The sequence below is a fragment of the Bufo bufo genome, chromosome 7 (assembly GCF_905171765.1).
Source record: "Bufo bufo chromosome 7, aBufBuf1.1, whole genome shotgun sequence".
NCBI classification, from domain to species: domain Eukaryota; kingdom Metazoa; phylum Chordata; class Amphibia; order Anura; family Bufonidae; genus Bufo; species Bufo bufo.
The window spans coordinates 120,360,030-120,387,296 of NC_053395.1; the positions used below are offsets into that span (position 1 = coordinate 120,360,030).

General features: G+C 43.3%; 1 protein-coding gene across 1 annotated transcript in view; it reads left to right on the plus strand.

Moving 5' to 3' along the window:
• Positions 1–27,267, plus strand: part of TRPM2 (transient receptor potential cation channel subfamily M member 2) — a 1,766,051-nt gene that overhangs the window by 1,218,231 nt on the left and 520,553 nt on the right. The window contains exon 13 of the mRNA XM_040441475.1: positions 6,754–6,937. Coding sequence (XP_040297409.1) covers positions 6,754–6,937 — 184 coding nt within the window. The remainder of the gene's footprint in view (positions 1–6,753; positions 6,938–27,267) is intronic.

Consider the following 27,267-nt stretch of genomic DNA (forward strand, 5'->3'; position numbering starts at 1 on the left):
ACAGCCAATTGTTTATAGGGCCGCGCTGAAGCAGAAAAAAGCACTTTATGGCTCAAAGGGGATAATCAATGGGGCGTTTATCACTCATGTTGGTTTCCTTACAGGGTTTTCAAATATTTGTTCTATTATCTGTGTCCATCATGTATAAATTTTCCAATAAACAGTCGGCATTTATTCTTCATCATTTTATTTTATTTTACTTAATATCATATATATTTTAATAACATATGTATTTTTAATCATTTTCCTTTTATAGACCCGTGATTTTGCGCTTAATTATCGGTTATCACAAGGTGCTAGCTACAAAAAGGCGAATAACTCTATTTCTTGATTAAGGCCAGTAGGAGCCAGGGTGCCCCATTGATTATCCCCTTTGAGCCATAAAGTGCTTTTTTCTGCTTCAGCGCGGCCCTATAAACAATTGGCTGTTTCCATGGAAACCAACATGCATATAAACTAATGCAGCAGGATCCACAATTATCCCTGAGGAAGGAATACGATTATTCCGAAACGCGTTGGAGGTATTGTGGACCAGTGAAGCTTCCGTAGCTTCATGTGTGACGTCACACATTAGGTTTCCAGGACAACAACAAAGCACTGCTTCCAAGTGTGCGCGCGAACTTCCGGCCAGGGTTACGCGCGCACCACGAGGAAAGCCGAAGACAGGACCAGGAGAGACGCTGACACTGAAAGGAAATCAGCCGCAAGAACTTCACCAGGCAAAAACGGGGAATTAACCAAGCAGCAGTAAAGACATCCAACTTCAAGCCTGTAAATCAGTAAGTAACCACTGACTCCTTTTTACATTTATCCTGCTTTTTTGTTTAAGTCCAATGATTTATAGTTTTTGGAACGGACTTGAAACACGGATACTGTTACAGTGTATGTGAAATAGCCCAGTTTGTATACTCTTACTCTACAAAAGGGTTCCTCCTTCCCCCCCCTTTTTTTCTGATACACTCCGTTGTTTTAAACGGAAACACAGTCAGCGCGGGTTCATTTATATCTCTCTCTAGCATGTCTCGGATGATGACAGGTGCCAACTGCTGGGGCTTTCGAAAGTGTGCAGACCGACAAGGAAGGCAGGGGTGAAGACTGGGTGGAAGATGATGTGGAAGACAATGAGGTCCTCGACCCCACATGGAATCAAGGTCATGCGAGTGACCTATGTAGTTCGGAGGAAGAGGCGGTGGTCACACAGAGCCACCAGCACAGCAGAAGAGTGAGCAGGGTGCAAAAACGGAGCGGCCGTCCTCTAGACAGTACGCCTCCTACTGCCCACCGCAGCAAGGGACCGAGCAAGGAGTTCCCTGGCGTGGCAGTTCTTCAGACAACGTGCTGACGACAAGACACGAGTGGTTTGCACGCTGTGCAATCAGAGCCTGAAGCGAGGCATAAACGTTCTCAACCTGAGAACAACCTGCATGACCAGGCATTTAAGTGCAAGCACGAGCTGCAGTGGAGTAGACACCTTAAAAACCAAGAAAGGTCTCTGGCTCCTCCTGCTTCCTCTTCTGCTGCAGTCGCGGCATCTACATCCACCTCTGGAGTGACAGTGCCACCTGCCACCCTGCAAACAGAGGATCTGCCAGCAACACCAACACCTGGGTTACCAAGCATCTCCACAATGTCCCACGGAAGCATTCAGCTTTCCATATCCCAAACGCTGGAGAGGAAGAGGAAGTACCCCCCTACCCACCCCCTAGCCCTGAATGCCAGCATTTCTAAATGATTTGCCTTTGAAATGCTGTCATTCTTTCTGGTGGAGACGGATAGTTTTAAAGGCCTTATGGCGGTGGCTGTCCCACAGTATGCCGTTCCCAGCCGCCACTACTTTTCAAGGCGAGCCATCCCTTCCCTTCACAACCAAGTAGGGGACAAAATCAGGTGTGCACTGTGCAATGCAGGCAAGGTGGAAAGGTGCACCTGACTACGGATACGTGGACCAGTAGGCACGGTCAGGGCTGCTGGGCCTGAGGCGGATAGCAGTTTGGCGCATGTCCTTCCACCACTGAGGATTGCAGGGCTCTTCAGTTTGCCTCCTGTTGCTTTCTCCTCCTACTCTGCTTCCTCATCCTCTACCAGCTCCTCATTCGGTCAGCGTAACACCTTCACCACTAACTTCAGCACAGCCAGGGGTAAACGACAGCAGGGAGTTTTAAAACGTATCTGTTTGGGAAACAAACCCCACACCGCGCAGGAGCTGTGGACAGGCCTTGAACAACAGACCGATGAGTGGTTTGTGCCAGTCAGCCTCAAGCCCGGCCTGGTGGTGTGCGATAATGGGCAAAATCTCACATCCCTTGCCTGGCACATGTGCTGAATTTGGTGGTGCAGAGATTCCTTAAAAATTACCTCGACATGTCAGAGCTGCTGCATAAAGTGCGGGCCGTCTGTGTGCGCTTTCGGCGTTCTCACCCTGCTGCTGCTCGCCTGTCAGTGCTGCAGCGTAACTTCGGCCTTCCCGCTCACCGCCTCATATGCGACGTGCCCACAAGGTGGAACTCCACCTTGCACATGCTGGCTAGACTGTACGAGCAGGAGCAGCAGGCGATAGTGGAGTTTCAGCTGCAGCACGCACTGGTGAGTCGCTAGGCGGAACAACACCACTTCACCACCAATGACTGGGCCTCCATGCGAGACCTGTGTTCCTTGTTGCGCTGTTTCGAGTACTCCACCAACATGGCCAGTGCCGATAACGCCGTTCTCAGCGTTACTATCCCACTTCTATGCCTCTTTGAAAAAAATGGTCCTGGCGATAATGGAAGAGGATGTGGCACAGGAGGAGGAGGAGGAGGAGGAAGAGGGATCATTTTATAGGGTTGCCGGCCTGTCATTCCCAAGTGGCTCCGAGGGTGGGTTCCTGCACCCACAAACACCAGGTACTTAATTGTCCAGCCAGGGCCCAGTTCTGGACGATGACGAGGTGGAAGATGAGGAGGAGGAGATGGAGGAGAAGGAACCATGTTCACAGCAGGGTGTCACCCAGACCAGCTGATGGCCATCACTGGTGCGTGGATGGGGGGGGATACAGAGGACACAGACGATACACCTTTCACAGACGACAGCTTTTCGTTGCCCCCGGGCAGCCTTGCACACATGAGCGATTACATGCTGCATTGTCTCCGCAACGACCGCCGAGTTGCCCACATTCTAACTTGTGCTGATTACTGGGTGGCCACGCTGCTGGATTCCCGTTACAAGGACAACATACCGTCTTTAATTCCGTCACTGGAGTGTGATCGTAAGATGCGCGAGTACAAGCGCACGATGGTAGACGCGCTGATGGTGGCATTCTCACCTGACAGCGGGGGCACATTGGAAGCACAAGGCGAAGGAAGAGGACGAGGAAGACGTCGCCAACGCAGTTGGGGCACCACCAGCACCTCAGAAGGCAGGGTTAACATGGCCGAAATGTGGAAAAGCTTTGTCAGCACGCCACAACAACCAGCTCCACCAGCTGATATGGAACGTCTTAGCAGGAGGCACCATTTCACCAACATGGTGGAGCAGTATGTGTGCACACGCCTACACGTACTGAATGACGAGTCTGCCCCATTCAACTTGTGGGTCTTCAAATTGGGCACATGGCCTGAGCTTGCCCTTTACGCCTTGGAGGGGCTGGCCTTCCCTGCAGCCTGTGTATTATCTGAACGTGTGTTTAGCATGGCAGGGGGCGTCACAGACAAGCGCAGTCGCCTGTCCGAGGCCAATGTGGACAAGCTCACATTCATTAAAATAAACCAGGCATGGATCCCTCAAGGACTCCATACCTTGTGCAGAATAGACATTTATACCGGCACTAAGCAGCCATTGAATTTTGGATATTTCACACTCTTTTGGAGTGTACCGTAATTTTACAAAATTAAAACCAAAAACCTGTGTTGGCTATCTCGTTCGCCTCCACCACCGCTTCCACCTACTCCGCTACGTCCACCGCCTCCTCAAACTCCTACTCCATATGGAACTCCACCTCATAAATTAAATTATTTTTTTTGTACCTGTTTTATTTTATATAATTTCATTACTTTGTCATTTACATTTTTGGGTGAAATTCACCAATTTTTGGGTGTATAGTACCACTGCTATACCTAGTAGACCAGTAAAAAAAAAATTGTCAGTTACATTTTTGGGTGAAATTCACCAATTTTTGGGTGTAATATACCCCTCCTCTACCTAGTTGACAGCTTAATAAATTTCAATAATTTGACATTCTTGGGTGTATAGTACCACTGTTATACCTAGTAGACAGGTAAAAAAAAAAAAAAAAATTGTCATTTACATTTTAGGGTGAAATTCACCAATTTTGGTGTGTATAGTACCACTGCTATACCTAGTAGACCGGTAAAAAAAAAAAAAAAAAAATTGTCAGTTATATATTCTCGTGAAATTCACCAATTTTTGGGTGTGATGTACCACTCCTATACCTAGTAGACCGAAAAAAATAAAAAATTGTCAGTTACATTTTTGGGTGAAATTCACCAAATTTTTTGTGTAATATACCCCTAGTTGACAGCTTAATAAATTTCAATAATTTTTCTGTTACATTCTTGGGTTGACATTATACAATTTTAGATGTGAATAAACACCTGCTATGCATAGGTAACAGGGAATAAAATTTAATAAATTATTCAGTAATTAATGCGCACAACATCATTTCATTCAATGCTTAATCTTTGAAAAGTTGTCACACTTTTATGCTTTAATAATTTCTCCCATATTTCAACTCTAATTTGAAATTTTTAAAAATGAATCCTCCCTTGGATGTGGTCTCTTTTTCTCACGCTCCCTCTCTGACCTGGAACCCTGATTCCCCGCCACCCGTGATCAACATGGTAGGCGCATAAAAAAACATCGAAAGTTGATAGAGCAGATATCAAATTGGATCGTGAACATCACGTGGACTTGCGACATGGTGGGGCAGTAACTGTGTACACGCCTACACAAACTGACTGACAGGGGTCAGCCCCTGCAACTTCTGGGTCTCCAAATTGGGCACATGGCCTGAGCTTTCCCTTACCCCTTGGAGGTGCTGGCCTGCCCTGCAGCCAGTGTATTGTCTGAACGTGTGTTTAGCATGACTGGAGGGGGTTATCACAGGTTATATTTCCCAATGTTTTGGGGTGTACCCTAATTTTAAAAATAAAACCAAAAACCAGTGTAGGCTACCTCCTCCTCCACCGCCACATCCACCGCCTCCTCAACCTCCTACTCCATATGGACCTGGTCCTCCTATATCAAGATTATAATTTTTTTTTTTTTTATGTATTTTATGTTATTTAAAGTCATTTCCCTATCCACATTTGTTTGCAGAGCACTTGCCATGCTCTTAAATACATTTTGACTCCATTTGTAGCCCTTTCCATGACATTTTTACAGCCATTTTAGTGCTCAAAAGTTCGGGTCCCCATTGACTTCAATGGGGTTCAGGTTTGGGGTCAAGTTCGGGTCAAGTTTGCGTCCCGAACCCGTCGATCCTGAACATCCAGGTGTCCGCTCAACTCTAAAAACTACAACTCCCAGTGTGCCCGAACAACCTACAAGTATCAGCCTACAGCAGGGCATTGTGGGAGTTGTAGTTTTACAACAGCTGGAGGGCCGCAGTTTGAGGATGCCTGTGTTAAAGCAAAACAATCATCTCGTACAAGGTATACTTTTCTCCGTTCTAGGATCCTCTTTTTAGGGTAAGATATCAGATATCAATATCAGATCAGTGGAATTCAAACTACTAGCACCACGTTGACTAAAGCGATATGGTGCGTGTCAGCGTGTCCCCCTTACCATTTAACAGGTACTGAGCCATATATTTAGTAGTGGCTGTGCCTCATTTTGTAGCCAAGTCCCACTGACTTGGATGGAACTCAGCTGGAGAGAATTGCAGTATGAAACAGTAATACCTATTTTCACATAGTCTGCTAATGTGAACACAAATTAGAACACTATATTAAAATAGGTATCATTGGCCTTTTGGCTATTAGTAAAAGTTATGTAATTTGTACCTCACAAAAGTCAGGGTAATTGCAGAAACATTAATTGCAGTATGAGGGACAGGGCCTTCAGTCAGCTCATCAATAGAGTTGACATTTAATTTATTTATTTTCAAATGCAATTAATTTCAGGGCACTGTACAAGTGGCAAGGCTTTACATCATAATGTAAAGCATAAACAAGTACACTATACATAGACTTAATAACTTGCTGGTACTGAGGGGAAGAGGATCTTTTAATATATGCAAATGAGCCTCTCGGAGCAACAGAGTTGTTACACCTATAGTCTCAGCTCTCTTTCGCGCCCACTGCACTTTAATTGACAGGGCCAGGTTGTGAAAACATCATAATTCCCCCTTTGCTCTTAGAGGCTCATTTGCATATATTAAAACATTATTTTTCTTAGCAATTCGGGCACATACGAACATGGGACCAACACAGATTCCTGTTGCTGCCAAGCGCACGTGCAACTGCCAGCCAGTTTCTTAGGTACAAATCTTCAGACAGATGCCCTTTAAATAGTTTGAGGTTCCAGTTTCGTTATGCAACTTTGGAAACTCACTTAATTTTTTTTGTTTGATTTATGTGCCAAGGATGTCTATTGATTTTATGTAGTAGACATACTGCACATGACAATTTGTGTACTATATTAAATGTTTAAGTTATTGGGTATATTGTATATATTCTTACTATCTAAAAACAACTTGTGTAAGCTTGTATTCTTTTTCTAAAGTTTGCATTATTCCATGTTTTTTCTACTTTCAAGGAGTGAACTTTAATATTGACCAGTGTACCGTAAATGGGACTGATCCCAACAAGCAGAAGTGTCCTGAATCAAATAAGGAGAACCATCAGCCTGTCTTTCCTCAGTGGCTGACTGTACTTTTACTTTGCCTCTACTTGCTGTTCACAAATATTCTACTATTAAATCTTCTAATTGCAATGTTTAAGTAAGTAATTGTGCATTTGATCAAATCATGTATATTTTACTTTCAATATTTATTTGTAACTTTATACTTTCAGTGTTGTCATTTTACTTTTTTCCTAATATTAATAGGGAATTTCAGTATTTCTGTCATCTCACATCATCTCTCTTTTTTTTTACCGAGGTGCCATAGTGACGTACCACTGTCAAGGCAGAGTGAAGTGTTTCAGCAGTCCTCTCAAATATTTCTGTTCAGCTGCAGACCCCTCAGGTCCTGCCTTAAAAGCCTCAATTTCCCCATTCTGTTAGGTCTTCCTTATAAAGAGAAGCCAGGCATGGATCAATCACATTATGCACATTTTAGGACGTTGGACGTTGTAAAACTCACCCCTGCCTATCTGGTTTACAGGATTCAAAAATTCCCTACTATAGTACTATTACTCAGATTATTCACTTTATAAGGCCTCATGCACACGACCGTAGTTATGGTCCGCATCCGAGCCACAGTTTTTGCGGCTCGGATGCGGACCCATTCACTGCAATAGAGCCGCAAAAGATGCAGACAGCACTCCGTGTGCTGTCCGCATCCGTTGCTCCGTTCCAAGGCCCTGCAAAAAAAATATAGCCAGTCCTATTCTTGCCCGTTTGGCAGACAAGATTAAGCATGTCTACAATGGGCCGCCCGTTCCGTAAATTGCGGAAGGCACACGGGCGGCTTCCGTTTTTTTGTGGATCCGTGGTTTGCGGACCGCAAAAAATGGCACGGTCAGGTGCATGAGGCCTAAGTCAGAGAAACTCATAAAAAAATAAAAAGGTAAGCTGAAAGCCAAATCCCCAATCTACCCCAGTAAATAAAAGTGTGTGTGTGTGTGTGTATATAAATATATACACTGCTCAAAAAAATAAAGGGAACACAAAAATAACACATCCTAGATCTGAATTAATTAAATATTCTTCTGAAATACTTTGTTCTTTACATAGTTGAATGTGCTGACAACAAAATCACACAAAAATAAAAAAATGGAAATCAAATTTTTCAACCCATGGAGGTCTGGATTTGGAGTCACACTCAAAATTAAAGTGGAAAAACACACTACAGGCTGATCCAACTTTGATGTAATGTCCTTAAAACAAGTCAAAATGAGGCTCAGTAGTGTGTGTGGCCTCCACGTGCCTGTATGACCTCCCTACAACGCCTGTGCATGCTCCTGATGAGGTGGCGGCCTGTCTCCTGAGGGATCTCCTCCCAGACCTGGACTAAAACATCTGCCAACTCCTGGACAGTCTGTGGTGCAACGTGACGTTGGTGGATAGAGCGAGACATGATGTCCCAGATGTGCTCAATTGGATTCAGGTCTGGGGAACGGGCGGGCCAGTCCATAGCATCAATGCCTTCGTCTTGCAGGAACTGCTGACACACTCCAGCCACATGAGGTCTAGCATTGTCTTGCATTAGGAGGAACCCAGGGCCAACTGCACCAGCATATGGTCTCACAAGGGGTCTGAGGATCTCATCTCGGTACCTAATGGCAGTCAGGCTACCTCTGGCGAGCACATGGAGGGCTGCGCGGCCCTCCAAAGAAATGCCACCCCACACCATTACTGACCCAATGCCAAACCGGTCATGCTGGAGGATGTTGCAGGCAGCAGAACGTTATCCACGGTGTCTCAAGACTCTGTCACGTCTGTCACATCTGTCACATGTGCTCAGTGTGAACCTGCTTTCATCTGTGAAGAGCACAGGGCGCCAGTGGCGAATTTGCCAATCTTGGTGTTCTCTGGCAAATGCCAAACGTCCTGCACGTTGTTAAGCTGTAAGCACAACCCCCACTTGTGGTCGGATAGGCTATCAGAAAGGTGAACCTAACCTATCTAACCCCGATCTACAACAAGCAGTGGAGTTATGCCATTACTGCCATGGTAGGGCAGCCTAAAGGGGCCAAAAAGAGCAGACCTTGTTTAGAGTAAATATATACATACCGTTACGACACCCGATTTTGAACGGAAAAGACCTTTCACGATGGAGGTGCAGAATATACCGTATATATCACAGTGACTTCCATCTACCTTACCTCTTTGTCATGTGTACCGCCACATCGTTCTTGGAGATGGTTAATGCTGATGCAATTGAAAGAGTGGCCGGTAACCAGAAACAATTTACTCCTATGTTGACTAACATATAACCATATTACGAGAAGGTCTGAATCCTGAGAGCTGCAGACTGAAACAAACAATGGTGAATCTGTTGGAAGGTCCTAAATGAACTCCAACCATCCGCCAAGGGCCCTGATCGGGCACCAACTGTTCCTGGTGGCAAAATACTTTACCTCTACTTATTCCCCAGGCCACACTTCCTATTAAGGGCCTAAAAGTCAGAACATGGTGTCTGCCGTCTTACTGTAGTAGTAAATTAAGTGAAATGTGCAAACCCACCAGGCCTGGGGAACCATCCACAGGAATACATGGCTATTTCGATTAACGAGCTAATGTTGCCTGTAATAAGGACAGAACGTACACAATACCTGCAGTTGTGACAGAAAATGCTTAAGGTCGTGATAAACTATGTATGCTGCGCCTGTAGTCGTGATAGGACTTGTCGTGTCAGAAGACATGACAGACTTCGTAAACTGCGCCTTATTACTGTACCTCCTACTGGAAGATGGACCGATACCCAGGACTTAGGCCGGACACCCTCAGCCCGAGTTTGTAGATGAAGTAAGCATGCCTGGGAGAAGATGATGTCCGCAAAGGCAGGCTTGGGATGACTGCTTATAAAAAAAACAATGAAAACCCAACAACCTAGAAAATAAAAGTCAGGGAAAACAATAACGTGAGTGAGACTCTAATGGCACAAGTCACACGTGCGAGCCACCACAAGAAAATTGTATTGCGAGCCACAGATGACAGTGCCATGCGAGCGGGTCTGAAGGCAGAAAAAGACATGGAACTTACTTGTTGTGGGACCACGCAGCCGGCCTCGACTGGCGTTGTTGTGTGTAAAATTTAAACGGAGAAGCCATACGTGAGAGACTCTAATGGCAGAGACATGTGTAACACTAACAGGGAGAAGCCATGCGTGAGAGACTAATGGCGGAGTCATATGTGTAAAACTAAAACGGAGAAGCCATGCGAGAGAGACTAATGGCGGAGACATATGTGTAACACTAAAACAGAGAAGCCATGCGTGAGAGACTCTAATGGCGGATTCATATGTGTAACACTAAAAGGGGAGAAGCCGTGCGTGAGAGACTAATGGCGGAGTCATATGTGCAACACTAAAATGGAGAAGCCATGCATGAGAGACTAATGGCGGAGTCATACGTGTAAGACTAAAACGGAGAAGCCATGCGTGAGAGACTCTAATGGCGGATTCATATGTTTAACACTAAAAGGGGAGAAGCCGTGCATGAGAGACTAATGGCGGAGTCATATGTGCAACACTAAAAGGGAGAAGCCATGCGTGAGAGACTCTAATGGCAAAGCCATGCGTGAGAGACTCTAATGGCAAAGCCATGCATGAGAGACTCTAATGGCAAAGCCATGCGTGAGAGACTCTAATGGCAAAGCCATGCGTGAGAGACTCTAATGGCAGAGTCATATGTGACAATAAAAGGGGAAGCCATGCGTGAGAGACTCTAATGGCAAAGCCATGCGTGAGACTCTAATGGCGGAGTCATATGTAACACTAAAAGGGGGAAGCCATATGTGAGAGACTAATGGCGGAGCCATGCGTGAGAGATTAATGGCGGAGACATATGTGTAACACTAAAACTGAGAAGTCGTGCGTGAGAGACTCTAATGGCGGAGTCATGTGTGTAAAACTAAAACGGAGAAGCCATGCGTGAGAGACTCTAATGGCGGGGTCATATGTGTAAACCTAAAAACGGAGAAGCCATGCGTGAGAGACTCTAATGGCGGAGCCATATGTGTAAAACTAAAACGGAGAAGCCATGCGTGAGACTCTAATGGCGGATTTATATATTTTTATTTATTTATTTATAAACCACTTATGCAGCACCAGTATGACTTGGGGACTCGCATAACCATGACCCTCTCCGACAATAAACCTAGGACGCTAACCAGCCTACAACCATATTGTACCCTTAATGAACATGAAAAACGGTCATCGGGCCCCCGAAGCCATGAGGCCCCCTGAAGCCAAGAGACTGACCTGGATGACCTTACAGTGACGATAAGTAATTAAAACGTGAGCCAAACCTAATGGAAAATGCATAGACATTAGTGATCCGAACCACTTGCATGAATGAAACATTAACCAACCGCGAAATTGAAACAGATGGGAGAAAAACAAGAGCCAGAGGCATTGCAGTTCGCTAAGAAAAGACCCTTGTCGTGACAAACGAATGAACAACTGTGAAAACATAGTAGGAACTTACTCCTATTGGCCCACTGTCCGCTAGGGAGCTATTTGGTTAACTGGGGCGGGAGATCAATCTGAGTGAATGCGGACCAGAAGTAAAGGAGACCAGTCTGAGTGAATGCAAACCAGGATTAAAGAACACCACCCTTTTTTTTTTTCTCCTCTCTTCCCCCCAAGTAAACAGAAAAAGGTAGGCCTAAGGAATGTAACAAACCACCGAGGAAAGAAACGTAAGCCTGAAAAGAAAGCAGCTATGTTTATCGGAAGAGCAGTATCAGAGCAGTGTGCTGATAGCCCTAGTAAGAATACTGAGTAACCATTATGTAGCAATGAAAAGAACTGCAGCTTTAAGTGGAAGCAGAGTATAACACATGATGTAAGAACAAGTGGGTGAATGCAGCTCTGGATGCGAGTGGTGCCTAAAAACATGGTATGGGCACAGCTCTGAGTATGAGTATGAGGAGCATGGTATAAAGTAGCCGTATGAATGCAATCTGAAAGTGAGCAGAGTATTAATGTAATGCAACAGCGAACGCTGCTCTAGTAGTGAATGGCGTATAGGACAAAATGTAAATGCAGACACACGGACGTAGCTTTGAAGGTAACAATCCTAACCACGATCATTTGACCATTGGAGCCCAACCCCCTTCACCCCAGAGCGCTACAAGTCACGGACCGTGTAACCAAGTCCGATCCTACCGTGAATGCAAGCACTCGCCTGGCACCTTCTGCCATTGCCCAGGCGCAACCGAACCTCCACATGATGCTGCAGGAGTTTTTTTTTTTTCTTCTTTTAATCTACTATTGATCTACATTTACCATCACTTAAACCCAGCACGCGTAGCTTGAGCCAACTGCAGACACGCGTCCTGCATGTAAACCAGGTATCAGAAAACATACAACCATACCTACTCTAAGCACATGCTACCCCAATAACTGTATGCAATGGCCCCACCAGGCCACTGAATAGCCAGACAAACAATACAAACAACCATTGTTCGACCATTAGTGCCCAAACTCTGCTTCATCCCAGATCGCTACATGTCGTGGGTCCCGTACAAACAACTCCGATCCTACCATGAATACCAGCGCCCTCCTGAGACCTTCTGCCATCGCCCAGCCGTAAGGAGCCTCCACACCATGCTGCTTTATTCTAAAGCTGAGCCAGAGGTAGTGAAGTCAGCTGAATCATCGTCAGTCTGGGCCCACAGGTGCCTATAAATAGCCTAGTAATCAGCCAGCCTGGGCCCACAGGTGCGTATAATCAGCTTAGTAATCAGCCAGCCTGGGCCCACAGGTGCGTGTAATTAGCCTTGTAATCAGCCTCCCCTCCCACAAATGCAGCAATATATTTGCTTAATACCTGTGGACGTCGGGCCCTCATATCACCCTCATGGAGTCTGTTTCTGACCGTTTGAGCAGACACATGCACATTTGTGGCCTGCTGGAGGTCATTTTGCAGGGCTCTGGCAGTGCTCCTCCTGTTCCTTCTTGCACAAAGGCGGAGGTAGCGGTCCTGCTGCTGGGTTGTTGCCCTCCTACGGCCTCCTCCACGTCTCCTGATGTACTGGCCTGACTCCTGGTAGCGCCTCCATGCTCTGGACACTACGCTGACAGACACAGCAAACCTTCTTGCCACAGCTCGCATTGATGTGCCATCCTGGATAAGCTGCACTACCTGAGCCACTTGTGTGGGTTGTAGACTCCGTCTCATGCTACCACTAGAGTGAAAGCACCACCAGCATTCAAAAGTGATCAAAACATCAGCCAGGAAGCATAGGAACTGAGAAGTGGTCTGTGGTCACCACCTGCAGAACCACTCCTTTATTGGGGGTGTCTTGCTAATTGCCTATAATTTCCACCTGTTGTCTATCCCATTTACACAACAGCATGTGAAATTGAATGTCACTCAGTGTTGCTTCCTAAGTGGACAGTTTGATTTCACAGAAGTGTGATTGACTTGGAGTTACATTGTGTTGTTTAAGTGTTCCCTTTATTTTTTTGAGCAGTGTATATGTATATGTATGTATATATATATATATATATATATATATATATATATATAGTGGGTAACCTGTCGAGATTTTTTCAACCAGATTAAATTTGGTGAAAATTACAGCAACACAGCATTCTGCAAAAGTGACTAAAAATTCCTCTCATACTAAATTACCCCCTTCTTGTATTATTAGTAGTCTTGGATGGATCAAGACATAGCTGCTTCATTCCACATCACACAGAAACATCATAGAGTACACACTACACAGCAACACTGAGACATTTAAAGTTTACCTCACTTTTATACAAACTTTGCAATTATCAATAGTACAGTGTGCACAGGGAGAATAACACGATTTCTGGCTATTATATGACTTGGATCGGGCATTTTTTACCACGGTGATGGATCATGTGAATGGACCATGTGATCTGACGTCACCACAGTTCATTTAGCCGGCAGCTCATGATTAAAGAAGTAAGAAGAGACCGGCAGCTACGCGATCAAGAGGAGGCAAAATTGAGGCAAAAAAACCTGCAGATAACGCTAAAACAAAATGTTTTCCTCTAAAAAGATAGATTATAGAAATGAGCATATGTTTTGAAATTAATTTTGAGTTTGATGCGTTGATTTAAAAAAAAAAAAAAAAGATTCATATCATCATTAATATTACACAAATCAAATATGCTCCAGTAGGCCTGAAAATTTTATATGTGAAACATATAAATATAATTGGGAAAATTCATGGGTAATTGTACACCTCCTTTTGCTATATGGACCGAATTACGTAGTGGAGAAATTTTTTATTTCAAACATTTTTTTTCGGGAAAAATTGATGAGTTATTGTACACCTGCTTTTTCTATATGTATCGAGTTACATAGTGGTGAAAGTTTATTTAAAATATTTTTTTTGGGGGGGAAAATTGATGGGTAATTGCACACCTATGTTTGCTATATGGACCAAATTACATAGTGGTGACTTTTTTTATGTGAAACAGTCTTTTTTTGGGAAAATTTATAGGTGATTGTACACCTCCTTTTGCTCTATAGACTGAATTACGTAGTGGTAAAATTTTATATGTGAAACAGGCTATTTTGGGGATAATTCATGGGTGATTGTACACCTACTTTTGCTATATGGACTGAATTATGTAGTGGTGACATTTTTTATATCAAACATTTTTTGGGGAAAATTTATAGGTGATTGTACACCTCCTTTTGCAATATGTACTAAATTATGTAGTTACTAAATTTTGAATGTAAAACAGGATTTTTTTGGGAAAATTTATAGGTGATTGTACACCTTCTTTTGCTATATGGACCAAATTACATAGAGGTAAAATTTTATATGTGAAACAGGCTATTTTTGGGATAATTCATGGGTGATTGTACAACTCCTTTTGCTATATGGACCGAATTGTGTAGTAGTGAAATTTTTTATGTGAAACAGGCTTTTTTGGGGAAAATTCATGGGTGATTGTACACCTCCTTTTGCTATATGGACCGAATTACCTAGGTGGTCAAATTTTATATGTGAAACAGGCTTTTTGTGGGAAAATTCATGCTTGATTGTACATCTCCTTTTGCTATATGGACTGAATTACTTAGTGGTAAAATTTTTTATTTAAAACATGTTTTTTTTCAGGAAAATTGGGTTATTGTACACCTCCTTTTGCTCTATGGCCAAATTACATAGTGGTGACTTTTTTTTATGTGAAACAGGATTTTTTTTTGGAAAATTCATGGGTGATTGTACACCTCCTTTTGCTATATGGACTGAATTATGTAGTGGTGACATTTTTTATATCAAAAATATTTTTTTCAGGAAAATGATGGGTGATTTTACATTAGCTTTTTTTATATGGACCGAATTACATAGTGGTAAAATGTTTTATTTCAAACATGCTTTTTTTCAGGAAAATTGATGGGTGATTGTACACCTCCTTTTGCTCTATGGGCTGAATTACATGGTGGTGAATTTTTTTTTATGTGAAACAGGCATTTTTTTTTGAAAATTCATAGGTGATTGGACACCTCCTTTCACTCTATGGACTAAATTATGTAGTGGTGAAATTTTTTATTTCAAACATGTTTTTTTTTCAGGAAAATTAATGGGTGATTGTACATTTGCTTTTTTTTATATGGAGCGAATTACGTAGAGGTAAAATTTTTATTTCAAACATGGTTTTTTTCAGGAAAATTGATGGGTGATTGTACACCTCCTTTTGCTCTATGGACCGAATTACATGGTGGTGAAATTTTTTTACGTAAAACAGGCATTTTTGGGGAAAATTCATGGGTGATTGTACAACTCCTTTTGCTATATGGCCCGAATTGTGTAGTTGTGAAAATTTTTTATGTGAAACTGTTTTTTTTTTAAATACAATTCATGGATAATTGTTCACCTCCTTTTGCTGTATGGACCGAAATGCACAGTGGTTAAATTTTTAATTTAAAACAGGCTTTTTTGGGGAAAATTTAAGTGTGATTTTACACCTCCTTTTTCTATATGGACCGAATTACCTAGTGGTCAAATTTTATATGTGAAACTTGCTTTTTGTGGGAAAATTCATGCGTAATTGTACATCTCCTTTTGCTATATGGACTGAATTACGTAGTGGTGAAATTTTTTATTTCAAACATGTCTTTTTTCGTGGAAATTGATGGGTTATTGTACACCTACTTTTTCAATATCTATCGAATTAATTATTGGTGAATGTATTTTATTTAAAAAAAAATTTTTTTCGAGAAAATTGATGGGTAATTGCACACCTCCTTTTGCTATATGGACCAAAATACATAGTGGTGAAATTTTTTATGCGAAACAGGCTTTTTTTGGGAAAATTCATAGGTGATTGTACACCTCCTTTCACTCTATGGACTAAATTATGTAGTGGTGAAATTTTTTATTTCAATCATGTTTTTTTCGGGAATTGATGGGTAATTGTACACCTCCATTTGCTGTATGGACCGAATTACGCAGTGGTGAAATCTTTTACGTGAAACAGTTTTTTTGGGGAAAATTCATAGATGATTGATGTACAACTCCTTTTGCTTTATGTACCAAATTATGTAGTGGCTAAATTTTATATGTGAAACATGCTTTTTTGGGGGAAAATTTATAGGTGATTGTACACCTACTTTTGCTATATGGACTGAATTATGTAGTGGTGAAATTTTTTATATCAAACATATTTTTTGGGGAAAATTTATAGGTGATTGTACACCTCCTTTTGCAATAAGTACCAAATTACGTAGTTATAATTTTTTTTATGTGAAACAGGCTTTTTTGGGAAAATTGGATGATTGTACACCTCCTTTTGCTAAATGGACCAAATTACGTAGAGGTAAAACTTTTGATTTCAAACATGATTGTTTAGGAAAAATGATGGGTGTTTGTACACCTCAGTTTGCTTTTTGGGAAGATTAATAGTCGATTGTACACCTCCTTTTGCTATATGGACTAAATTACGTAGTGGTGACCTTTTTTATGTGAAACAAGCATTTTTTAGGAAAATTCATGGGTGATTGTGCACCTCCTTTCGCTATATGGACCGAATTATGCAGTGGTGACTTTTTTATGTGAAACAGGCTTTTTTGGGGAAAATTAATGCGTGATTGTACACCTCCATTTGCTATATGTACCAAATTACGTATTTTTCGCTATATAAGACGCACCTGATGATAAGACGCACCTAGATATTTGAGGAGGAAAATAAGAAAAAAAAATTGGAACCAAAAGGTGTGCTTTTGCTGGGTTTTGAACTAATGGTTGTCTTTGGATGACACTGTTATGGAGGATCTATGGATGAGGCCCTGTTATGGGGGATCTGTGGATGGCACTGTTATGAGGAGTTTGTGGATGGCAGTTTTAAGGGGGATTTGTGGATGGCACTGTTATAGGGGGGAATCTGTGGTGGACACACTGTTATGGGAGACCTGTGGAGGACACTGTTACAGCATAGTGTAATGGAGCAGTTTTCATAGTAGGAGGGGATGGAGGCTGGAAACACTGGCGGCGGTGCCCGATGCAGTCACTGTACTGTAATACATCGGGCCCTGCACACAGCAGTTTTCATAAGTAAAGTCATGGTACAGTAATCCTCTTCAAGCAGTGTTTGTACTTTAAACTCAAGCAATCCTCTGTACAACTTACTATGAGGGCGGCAGAGTAACCTCGCGATCACTCATTCACACTCCCGCTCTGCCTTCATGAATGAAATGGGAGGAGCATGAATGAGTGATTGCGAGGTTACGCTGCCGCCCTGCCTGCCGCTTTCATAGTAAGTTGTACAGAGGATTGCCTGAGTTTAAAGTACAAACACTGCTTGAAGAGGATTACTGTACCATGACTTTACTTATGAAAACTGCTGTGTGTGGGGCCCGATGTATTACAGTACAGTGACTGCATCGGGCACTGCCGCCAGTGTTGCCAGCCTCCATCCCCTCCTCACATCCCACTGATACATCGCAGTGCGGCAGCGATGTATCAGCGCCATCAGAGTTGGCAGCATTTGCTTTATAAGACGCATTGTCATTTTCCACCCACTTTTGGGGGGGGGGAAAGTGCGTCTTATAAAGCAAAAAATACGGTACAAAGTGGTGACATTTTTTATGTGAAACAGGCTTTTTTGGGGAAAATTTATAGGTGATTGTACACCTCCTTTTGCTCTATGGACCAAATTACGCAGTGGTAAAATTTTTATATGTGAAACAGGCTATTTATGTGATAATTCATGTGTGATTGTACACCTGCTTTTTCTAGATGGAGCGAATTACGTAGTGGTAATTTTTTTTTTTTTTTACTTTTTTTTTTCCGGAAAATTGGGTGATTGTACCCCTCTTTTTGCTCTATAGACCAAATTACATAGTGGTGAATTTTTTTTTAATGTAAAACAGTCTTTTTTGGGGAAAATTCATGTGTACACCTCCTTTTGCTCTATGGACTGAATTACATAGTGGTGAAATATTTTTTTTCATACATTTTTTTTGCGGGAAAATTGCTGGGTGATTGTACACCTGCTTTTTCTAGATGGAGCGAATTACGTAGTGGTGAATTTTTATATGTGAAACAGGCTATTTATGGGATAATTCATGGGTGATTGTACACCTGCTTTTTCTAGATGGAGCGAATTACGTAGTGGTGAATTTTTTTTTTCAACCTTTTTTTTTCCAGAAAATTGGGTGATTGTACACCTCCTTTTGCTCTATGGACTAAATTACATAGTGGTGAAATTTTGTATTTCATACATTTTATTGGGGTGAAAATTGATAGGGTATTTATTGTACACCTGTTTTTTGTCTATGGACCAAATTACGCAATGGTGATATATATATATATATATATATATATATATATATTTAAGGTTTTTTTTGGAAAATTGCTTGGTGATTGTACACATTCTTTTGCTATATAGACCGAAATACTTAGTGTTAAAATTTTATATGTGAAACAGGCTTTTTTGGGGAAAATTCTTGGGTGATTGTACACCTCCTTTTTTCTGTATGGACTGAATTACGTAGTGGTGAAATTTTATTATTTCAAACATATTTTTTCGGGAAAATTGATGGGTGATTGTATACCATATTTTGCTTTATGGACCGAATTACGTAGTGGTGAAATTTTTCAATTGAAACAGGCTTTTTTGGAAAAATTTATGGGTGATTGTACACATCGTTTTGCTATATGGACTGAATTATGTAGAAGTGAAATTTTTTATTTCAAACATTATTTTTCGTGAAAATTGATGGGTGATTGTGCACCTCCTTTTGCTAGATGGACGAAGTTACGTAGAAGTGAAATTTTTTATTTAAAACATGATTTTTGGGTTAAATTGATTGGTGATTGTGCACCTTCTTTTGCTATATGGACCAAATTATGTAGTGGTGAATTTTTTTTATGTGAAACAGGCTTTTAAAAAAAAAATTATGGGCGATTGTGCACCTCCTTTTGCTATATCGACCGAATTACGCATATTTTATGTGAAACAGGCTTTTCGGGGGGAAAATTCATGGGTGATTGTACACCTCCTTTTGCTGTATGGACTGAATTACGTAGTGGTGGAATTTTATTATTTCAAACATATTTTTTCGGGAAAATTAATGGGTGATTGTATATCGCCTTTTGCTGTTTGGACTGAATTACATATTGGTAAAATATTATATGTGAAACAGGCTTTTTTTTGGAAAATTCTTGGATGATTGTACATCTTTTTGCTGTATGGACTAAATTACGTAGTGGTAAAATATTATATGTGAAACAGACTTTTTTGGTGAAAATTTATGGGTGATTGTACACCTCCTTTTGCTATATGGACCGAATTACGGAGTGGTGAAATTTCTTAACAATTCACGGAAATCAATAGGTGCTAAAGTGAAGCGTCCCTAATAAATATGGATCACGGAAGGTGTGGGATACGCTAAAATGTAACTTTTTATTGGTATATCAATAAAATAGGGGGAAGAACGTGACCAAAATTTTTTTTTTATAATTATAGGCAGGTGGGTTGGCACTAACCAAGTGCTCAAACAGTGACATGTGAACCCACCATGTGTATAGTGTCGCCACCTCCACTCTGTAGCCAAAGGGATATGAAAATGTGTCCCAATATCAAACCACCTCCTTGAACCTGGAAGGCTATCCAGGTACAACTATGGAGAGGTATGATAGGAATCACATACAAGCTAATCACCAACAGCTGATACTATAGTGGTAGCATGAGAGCCAGGAGACAAGAGTGTATTTGTGTGATAGACACTAAAATGTCCCAGTGCTCTCAGACAAGCTGTGGTGATTAAATTGGGAAGAACAGGGTTGGGTGCAGATCAGGGTGCCCTGGTGATACAGCGTCCCGATACACTGTGTCAAGCATGGATCACTTCTGTTCTGTATGATTCAGGTTGTTGCAACACAGACAAAGGTATCCTGCAGAATCGCACCCAATCCTACTTCCCAAGAGAACTGTCATCTAGCTCATGCTATCGCAGCAATACTAGCTCAGTGTAACGGTCACGTCCACACACACACAGGCGGAAGGATAGTGACCACTGCGCTCCACCCTCACCCCTGGCCCTGCCTACTTGCCTCACGAGTCCTGGTGACAGGGGACAACTGGACGACAGTCTCTAACTTAGGATATGTGCAGGAAAGACAGACAAGACAAAATACGGAACATGAACGGACCAGGTCAGAACCAAGAGAGCTACGCAGTACAAAGGATTAAGCAAAGAATGGTCAGGAGAAGCCGGGGTCAAATACCAGGAGAGCAGAGAAGTACAAGAGGAGTCCTAAGAGAGTAGTCAGGTGGGAGCCGAGGTCACAATACCAGGATGGATGCGCAGTAAAGGAGGAGCAGGCAAAAGGATGGTCAGGGAACAGGATCAGGTAAGTATTCAGCAGTCCAACAAATAGCCAGGAACCTAGAAATTAACAGGCAACCTGTAGCCAGCAGGCTGCCTGTATTTATAGTGGGGAGTGAGGGTCATGTGACGTGGCCAGCGTCACATGACCGACAGACCAACCAGTCGAGCACCGAGTGATCAGCTCGGCGCTCAAGGCAGACTAGGAGCAGGGAGTCACCCAGCTTCCCAAAGCTAAGCAACAGGTCTGCGGGCAATGGGGGACCGAGTGCACCCTCGGAACCCCGTGACAGTACCCCCCCTTTTACGAGGGGCCACAGGACCCAAGACTTCAGGCGATGGCTTTTCAGGGTGTTCTAAATGAAATTTACGAACAAGTCTAGGAGCATGAACCTCCCTGGCAGGTACCCAAGATCTCTCTTCAGGTCCATACCCCTTCCAGTGAATCAGGTACTGCAAGGAATTACGCACCTTCCTGACATCCACTATTTTAGACACCACATACTCGACAGCATCATTAACAAGAACCGGCGGAGGCGAGGCTTTTGATGGTACTACCGGTTCAAAATATTTTTTAAGCAGAGATTTATGGAACACATTATGAATGTGGAATGACTCGGGCAGCTCCAACCTAAAAGATACCGGGTTAATCACTTCCGTGATCTTATATGGTCCAATAAAACGAGGAGCAAATTTTTTAGAAGTTACCTTGAGAGATAGATTCTTGGAGGACAACCATTCTTTATCCCCAACCTGAAAGTTTACCCCCCTTGAACGTCTCCTATCGGCCTTGAGTTTTTGAGAACATTGAGCCTTTTCTAGGTTCGATTGAACCCGGGCCCGAACTGTGCACAGTTCGGAGGAGAGTTTATCCGCTTCAGGGTTAGAGGAGGAGACAGACGACCCAGAATGAAAACGGGGATGAAAACCATGGTTACAAAAGAAAGGGGAGACCCCAGAGGAAGAATTGACACGGTTATTCAAAGCAAATTCAGCCAACGGAAGGAATTTGACCCATAATTGCTGGTCATCAGCAACATACAACCTCAAGAATTGTTCGACAGACTGATTAAGGCGTTCAGTCTGCCCATTACTCTCAGGATGGTAGGCGGAAGAAAAAGACAATGAAATTTTACATTTTTGACAGAAGGCCCTCCAGAATTTGGACACAAACTGCACACCCCTGTCAGAAACAATATTTTCCGGGGTGCCATGTAAACGAACAATCTCTCTCACAAAAATAGACGCCAGGGTTTTAGCATTCGGAAGTTTAGACAGGGGAATGAAATGAACCATCTTGCTAAACCTATCGACCACTACCCAAACCACAGTCTTACCCTCCGCCAGCGGTAGGTCAGTTATAAAGTCCATCGAGATATGGGACCAGGGTCTACTGGGAATGGGTAGGGGTCGTAGGTTACCAGCAGGGCGAGTCCTAGGTGTTTTAGACCTGGCACAAACCTCACAGGCTGACACGTAGGACTTAACATCCCTGGTCAGAGTGGGCCACCAATAAGATCTAGAAACCAGATCCTTAGTGCCCTCAACACCCGGATGTCCACAAAAGTCAGAATCGTGACACTCCCCCAACAGCTGGAAACGAAATTGTATGGGAACAAACAACTTATCTGTTGGGGTGGATGCCGGTGCCAGATGTTGTTCAGCCTTAATGCGAGCTGAGATATCCTGGGATAGAGCTGCTAAGAAGATGTTTGTTGGTAGGATGGTTTCAGGCGGCATCTCAGTGGGTTGAAAAGCATGGAAGCTCCGAGATAATGCGTCTGCTTTCACATTTTTACTTCCCGGCCTGAACGTAATGGAGAAATCAAAACGGGTAAAAAACAGAGCCCATCGGGCTTGTCGGGGATTCAACCTCTTAGCTGACTCGAGAAACATTAGGTTTTTATGATCAGTGACAACAGTTACTCGATGCCTTGACCCCTCCAAAAAATGCCTCCACTCCTCAAATGCCCATTTAATAGCCAGCAGCTCCCTATTCCCTATGTTGTAGTTTCTCTCCGTGGGAGAGAATTTCCTGGAGAAGAAGGCACATGGTCTTAGGTTAGTGAGGCTAGCAGGACCTTGTGAAAGGACTGCTCCTGCGCCATCCTCGGACGCATCCACCTCCACAATAAAAGGTTTCTCCTGATCAGAATGGATCAGAATGGGAGCGCTACAAAATTCCTTTTTTAAGGTTTCAAATGAAGAGATGGCCTTGGTAGACCAATTCTCCAAATCCGCCCCTTTCTTCGTAAGGTCGGTCAATGGCTTAGCATTTACAGAAAAATTCATGATAAATTTACGATAGTAATTAGCGAAACCCAAAAACCGTTGTAAAGCCTTTAAGGATGAAGGCCTTACCCATTCCTTAATTGCTAAAACCTTACCAGGATCTATCTTAAAGGCGTGAGGAGTCAAAACATGCCCTAGAAACAGTATCTCCTGTACACCAAAGACACATTTCTCTTGCTTAGCGGATAGCTGGTTCTCCCTCAACACCTCTAATACTTGTTTGACATGAGACACATGAGATTCGAAATCTGGAGAGAATATCAAAATGTCGTCAAGATAGACAATAATAAATTTACCTAAGAACTCCCTGAGAATATCGTTCATTAAGTTTTGGAACACAGCTGGGGCATTGCTGAGTCCAAAAGGCATCACCTGATATTCAAAGTGTCCTATCGGAGTATTGAACGCTGTCTTCCATTCGTCTCCCTCCTTGATTCGGATTAGATTATATGCCCCTTTCAGGTCAATCTTGGAAAACCAGGTTGCCCCAGAACCTGGTTAAATAAATCCGGAATCAATGGTAGAGAGTATCTATTTTGGACAGTGATCTTATTCAATCTCCGGTAATCAATACAAGGCCTAAGACCACCATCCTTCTTTTTAACAAAGAAAAACCCTGCTCCCATAGGAGAGACTGAAGGTCTAATATGCCCTTTAGCAAGGCTCTCCTTAATATAATCTTCCGTAGCCTTGCGTTCAGGCCCTGAAAGATTATAAATTTGCCCTTTAGGAAATTCGGCACCCTCTATTAGCTCTATGGAGCAATCATAAGGTCTATGGGGGGGTAGAACCTCTGAAGTAGGGGATGAGAATACATCAGAAAATTCTTTAATAACTGAGGGTAATGTATTAGACCTTACTGAAACCCCAGCCTGGACCACGGACAAGCATGAGTCACACTTAGGTCCCCATTTCACCAACTCTCCTTTGGACCAATCAATTGTGGGGTTATGTAAACGGAGCCAAGGCAACCCTAGTACCACCTCAAGCGGTAGGTTCTCCAGGACTAAAAGAGAACATCTCTCGGAGTGGCACACACCCACGGTCAGAGAAATTTCAGAGGTACATGACCTCACCGTACCACCCATCAGGGGAGTAGCCTCAATAGCCATGACATGGATAGGTGTAGGTAAAGCAAACATTGGAATACCCAATTTACTACCAAATTCAAAGTCAATAAAGCTGGCCGCTGAACCGGAATCAATAAAGGCCTTACCCGGCCACTTATTAACCCCCAGAGAAATTGTTATAGGTACCAAAAGCTTATATTTAGAAAAATCAGGGTGTACCTGGTCTTTAGGTTGTCTTGCCTTAGGAGATTTGTCAGAGAGGACTTGTTGATCCAATGGCCAGGATCTCCATAGTAGAAGCACTCTCCGCGTCTGCGACGAAGATTACCCCGGGTCATGCCAACCTGCATGGGTTCCTCGGTGGAGGCCTCAGTGTTGTCCCTGGAAAAGGCCTCTGGCTGGAACACCATCTGAGAACAGAACTGTCGTTCTTGTCGTCTCTCTCTAACTCGTCGGACAACTAGGGTCATCATCTCCTCTAAGGTCTCTGGAATTTGATAACTGACTAATAGATCTTTTAAATTATCAGAGAGACCAGACCTAAACTGACTCTTCAGGGCTGGTTCATTCCATCCTGAGGGGACACACCACCGTCTGAATTGGGTGCAATACTCCTCTGCAGGGAGATGGCCCTGAACCAGTGCCCTAAGAGCCGTCTCGGCTACCAGGGCCCTGTCTGGTTCGTCATAGAGGGTACCCAGGGCCTGAAAAAAAACCTCCACAGAAGTCAGACAACTGGCCCCAGGAGGTAACGAGAATGCCCAGGCCTGGGGATCACCCTGTAGATGAGAAATGATAATCCCCACGCGTTGGCTCTCGGGACCGGAGGACACGGGGCGCAAACGGAAGTAGAGTTTGCAACTCTCCTTAAAGGAGAGAAACCTCTTCCGGTCTCCAGAAAAGGGTTCTGGGAGCTTGATCTGGGGTTCAAAATGTGGACTGGAGGGCAGAGGAGTGGAAGAACCTTGCCCTAACTCAAAAGAACAGAGTTTCTCTCCTAGCTCCTGCACCACCTGTGTCAAGTTAGAGACATGGTCAGTCAGGGTAGTAAGCGGATTCATGATACAGTGGTTATTGGGCCTGTTAATCTGTAACGGTCACGTCCACACACAGGGGGAAGGATAGTGACCACTGCGCTCCACCCTCACCCCTGGCCCTGCCTACTTGCCTCACGAGTCCTGGTGACAGGGGACAACTGGACGACAGTCTCTAACTTAGGATATGTACAGGGAAGACAGACAAGACAAAATACGGAACATGAACGGACCGGGTCAGAACCAAGAGAGCTACGCAGTACAAAGGATTAAGCAAAGAATGGTCAGGAGAAGCCGGGGTCAAATACCAGGAGAGCAGAGAAGTACAAGAGGAGTCCTAAGAGAGTAGTCAGGTGGGAGCCGAGGTCACAATACCAGGACGGATGCGCAGTACAGGAGGAGCAGGCAAAAGGATGGTCAGGGAACAGGATCAGGTAAGTATTCAGCAGTCCAACAAATAGCCAGGAACCTAGAAATTAACAGGCAACCTGTAGCCAGCAGGCTGCCTGTATTTATAGTGGGGAGTGAGGGTCATGTGACGTGGCCAGCGTCACATGACCGACAGACCAACCAGTCGAGCACCGAGTGATCAGCTCGGCGCTCAAGGCAGACTAGGAGCAGGGAGCCAACCAGCTAGTAAAGCCGCCCTGGGAATGAGGTCAAACACAGATCCTCATTCCCAAAGCTAAGCAACAGGTCTGCGGGCAATGGGGGACCGAGTGCACCCTCGGAACCCTGTGACACTCAGTATGTGATTCCTATCATACCTCTCCATAGTTGTACCTGGATAGCCTTCCAGGTTCAAGGAGGTGGTTTGATATTGGAACACATTTTCATATCCCTTTGGCTACAGAGTGGAGGTGGCGACACTATACACATGGTGGGTTCACATGTCACTGTTTGTTTGAGCACTTGGTTAGTGCCACCCCACCTGCCTATAATTATTAGGGATTTTTTAGGTCACGTTCTACCCCCTATTTTTATGATAAACCAATAAAAGGTGACTTTTTTAAGTGAAACAGGCTTTCCTTTAAAAAAAAATCATGGTTGATTGTGCACTTCCTTTTGCTATATGGACCGAATTATGCAGTGGTTAAATTTTTTATGTGAAACAGGCGTTTTTGGGGAAATTTTATGGGTGAGTGTACACTTCCTTTTGCTATATGGACTGAATTACATAGTGGTGTAATTTTTTATTTCAAACTTGTTTTTTCAGAAAAATTGATGGGTCATTGTAAACATCCTTTTGCTTTATGAACTGAATTACGTAGATGTGAAATTTTTTATTTCAAAAATGTTTTTTGGGGAGAATTGATGGGTGATTGTACAACTCCTTTTGTTGTATGGACCAAATTACGTAGTGGTAAAATTTTTTATGTGAAACAGCCTTTTTTTTAAAGAAAATTCTTGAGTGATTGTGCACCTTCTTTTGCTATATGGACCAAATTACGTAGTGGTGACATTTTTATATTGAAACAGGTAGAGTTGAGCGGACACCTGGATGTTCGGGTTTGACGGCTTCAGCCGAACTTCACAAAAAAGTTTGAGTTCGGGACCCAAACTTGACCACGAACTCCAACCCCATTGAAGTCAAAGGGGACCCGAACTTTGGAGCACTAAAATGGCATCAAAATGTCGTTAAGAGCATGGCAAGTGCTGTGCAAAGAAATGTGGATAGGGATATGACATAAAAAATCATAAAATACGCAAAAATACAAATCTTGATCTAGTAGGAGGATGGGGTCCATATGGAGTAGGAGGTTGAGGAGGGGTTGGATGTGGCGGTGTAGGTGGAAACGGCGGTGGAGGAGGAGGAGGTTTTTTGGTTTCATTTTTTTTGGTTTAAATTAGGGTACACCCCAAAACATTCCAAAACATTTGGAAATATAACCTGTGATAACCCCCTCCAGCCGTGCTAAACAAACCTTCAGACAAAAAACTGGCTGCAGGGCAAGCCAGCACCTCCAAGGCGTAAAGGGCAAGCTAAGGCCATGTGCCAAATTTGAAGACCCAGAAGTTGAAAGGGGCAGACCCGTCATTCAGTACGTGTAGGCGTGTGCACACATACTGCTCCACCATGTTGCTGAAATGCTGCCTCCTGCTAAGACGTTCCATATCAGCTAGTGGTGCCGGTTGATGTGGCGTGCTGACAAAGCTTTTCCACATTTTGGCCATGCTAACCCTGCCTTCTGAGGTGCTGGTGGTGCCCCAGCTGCGTTGGCGACC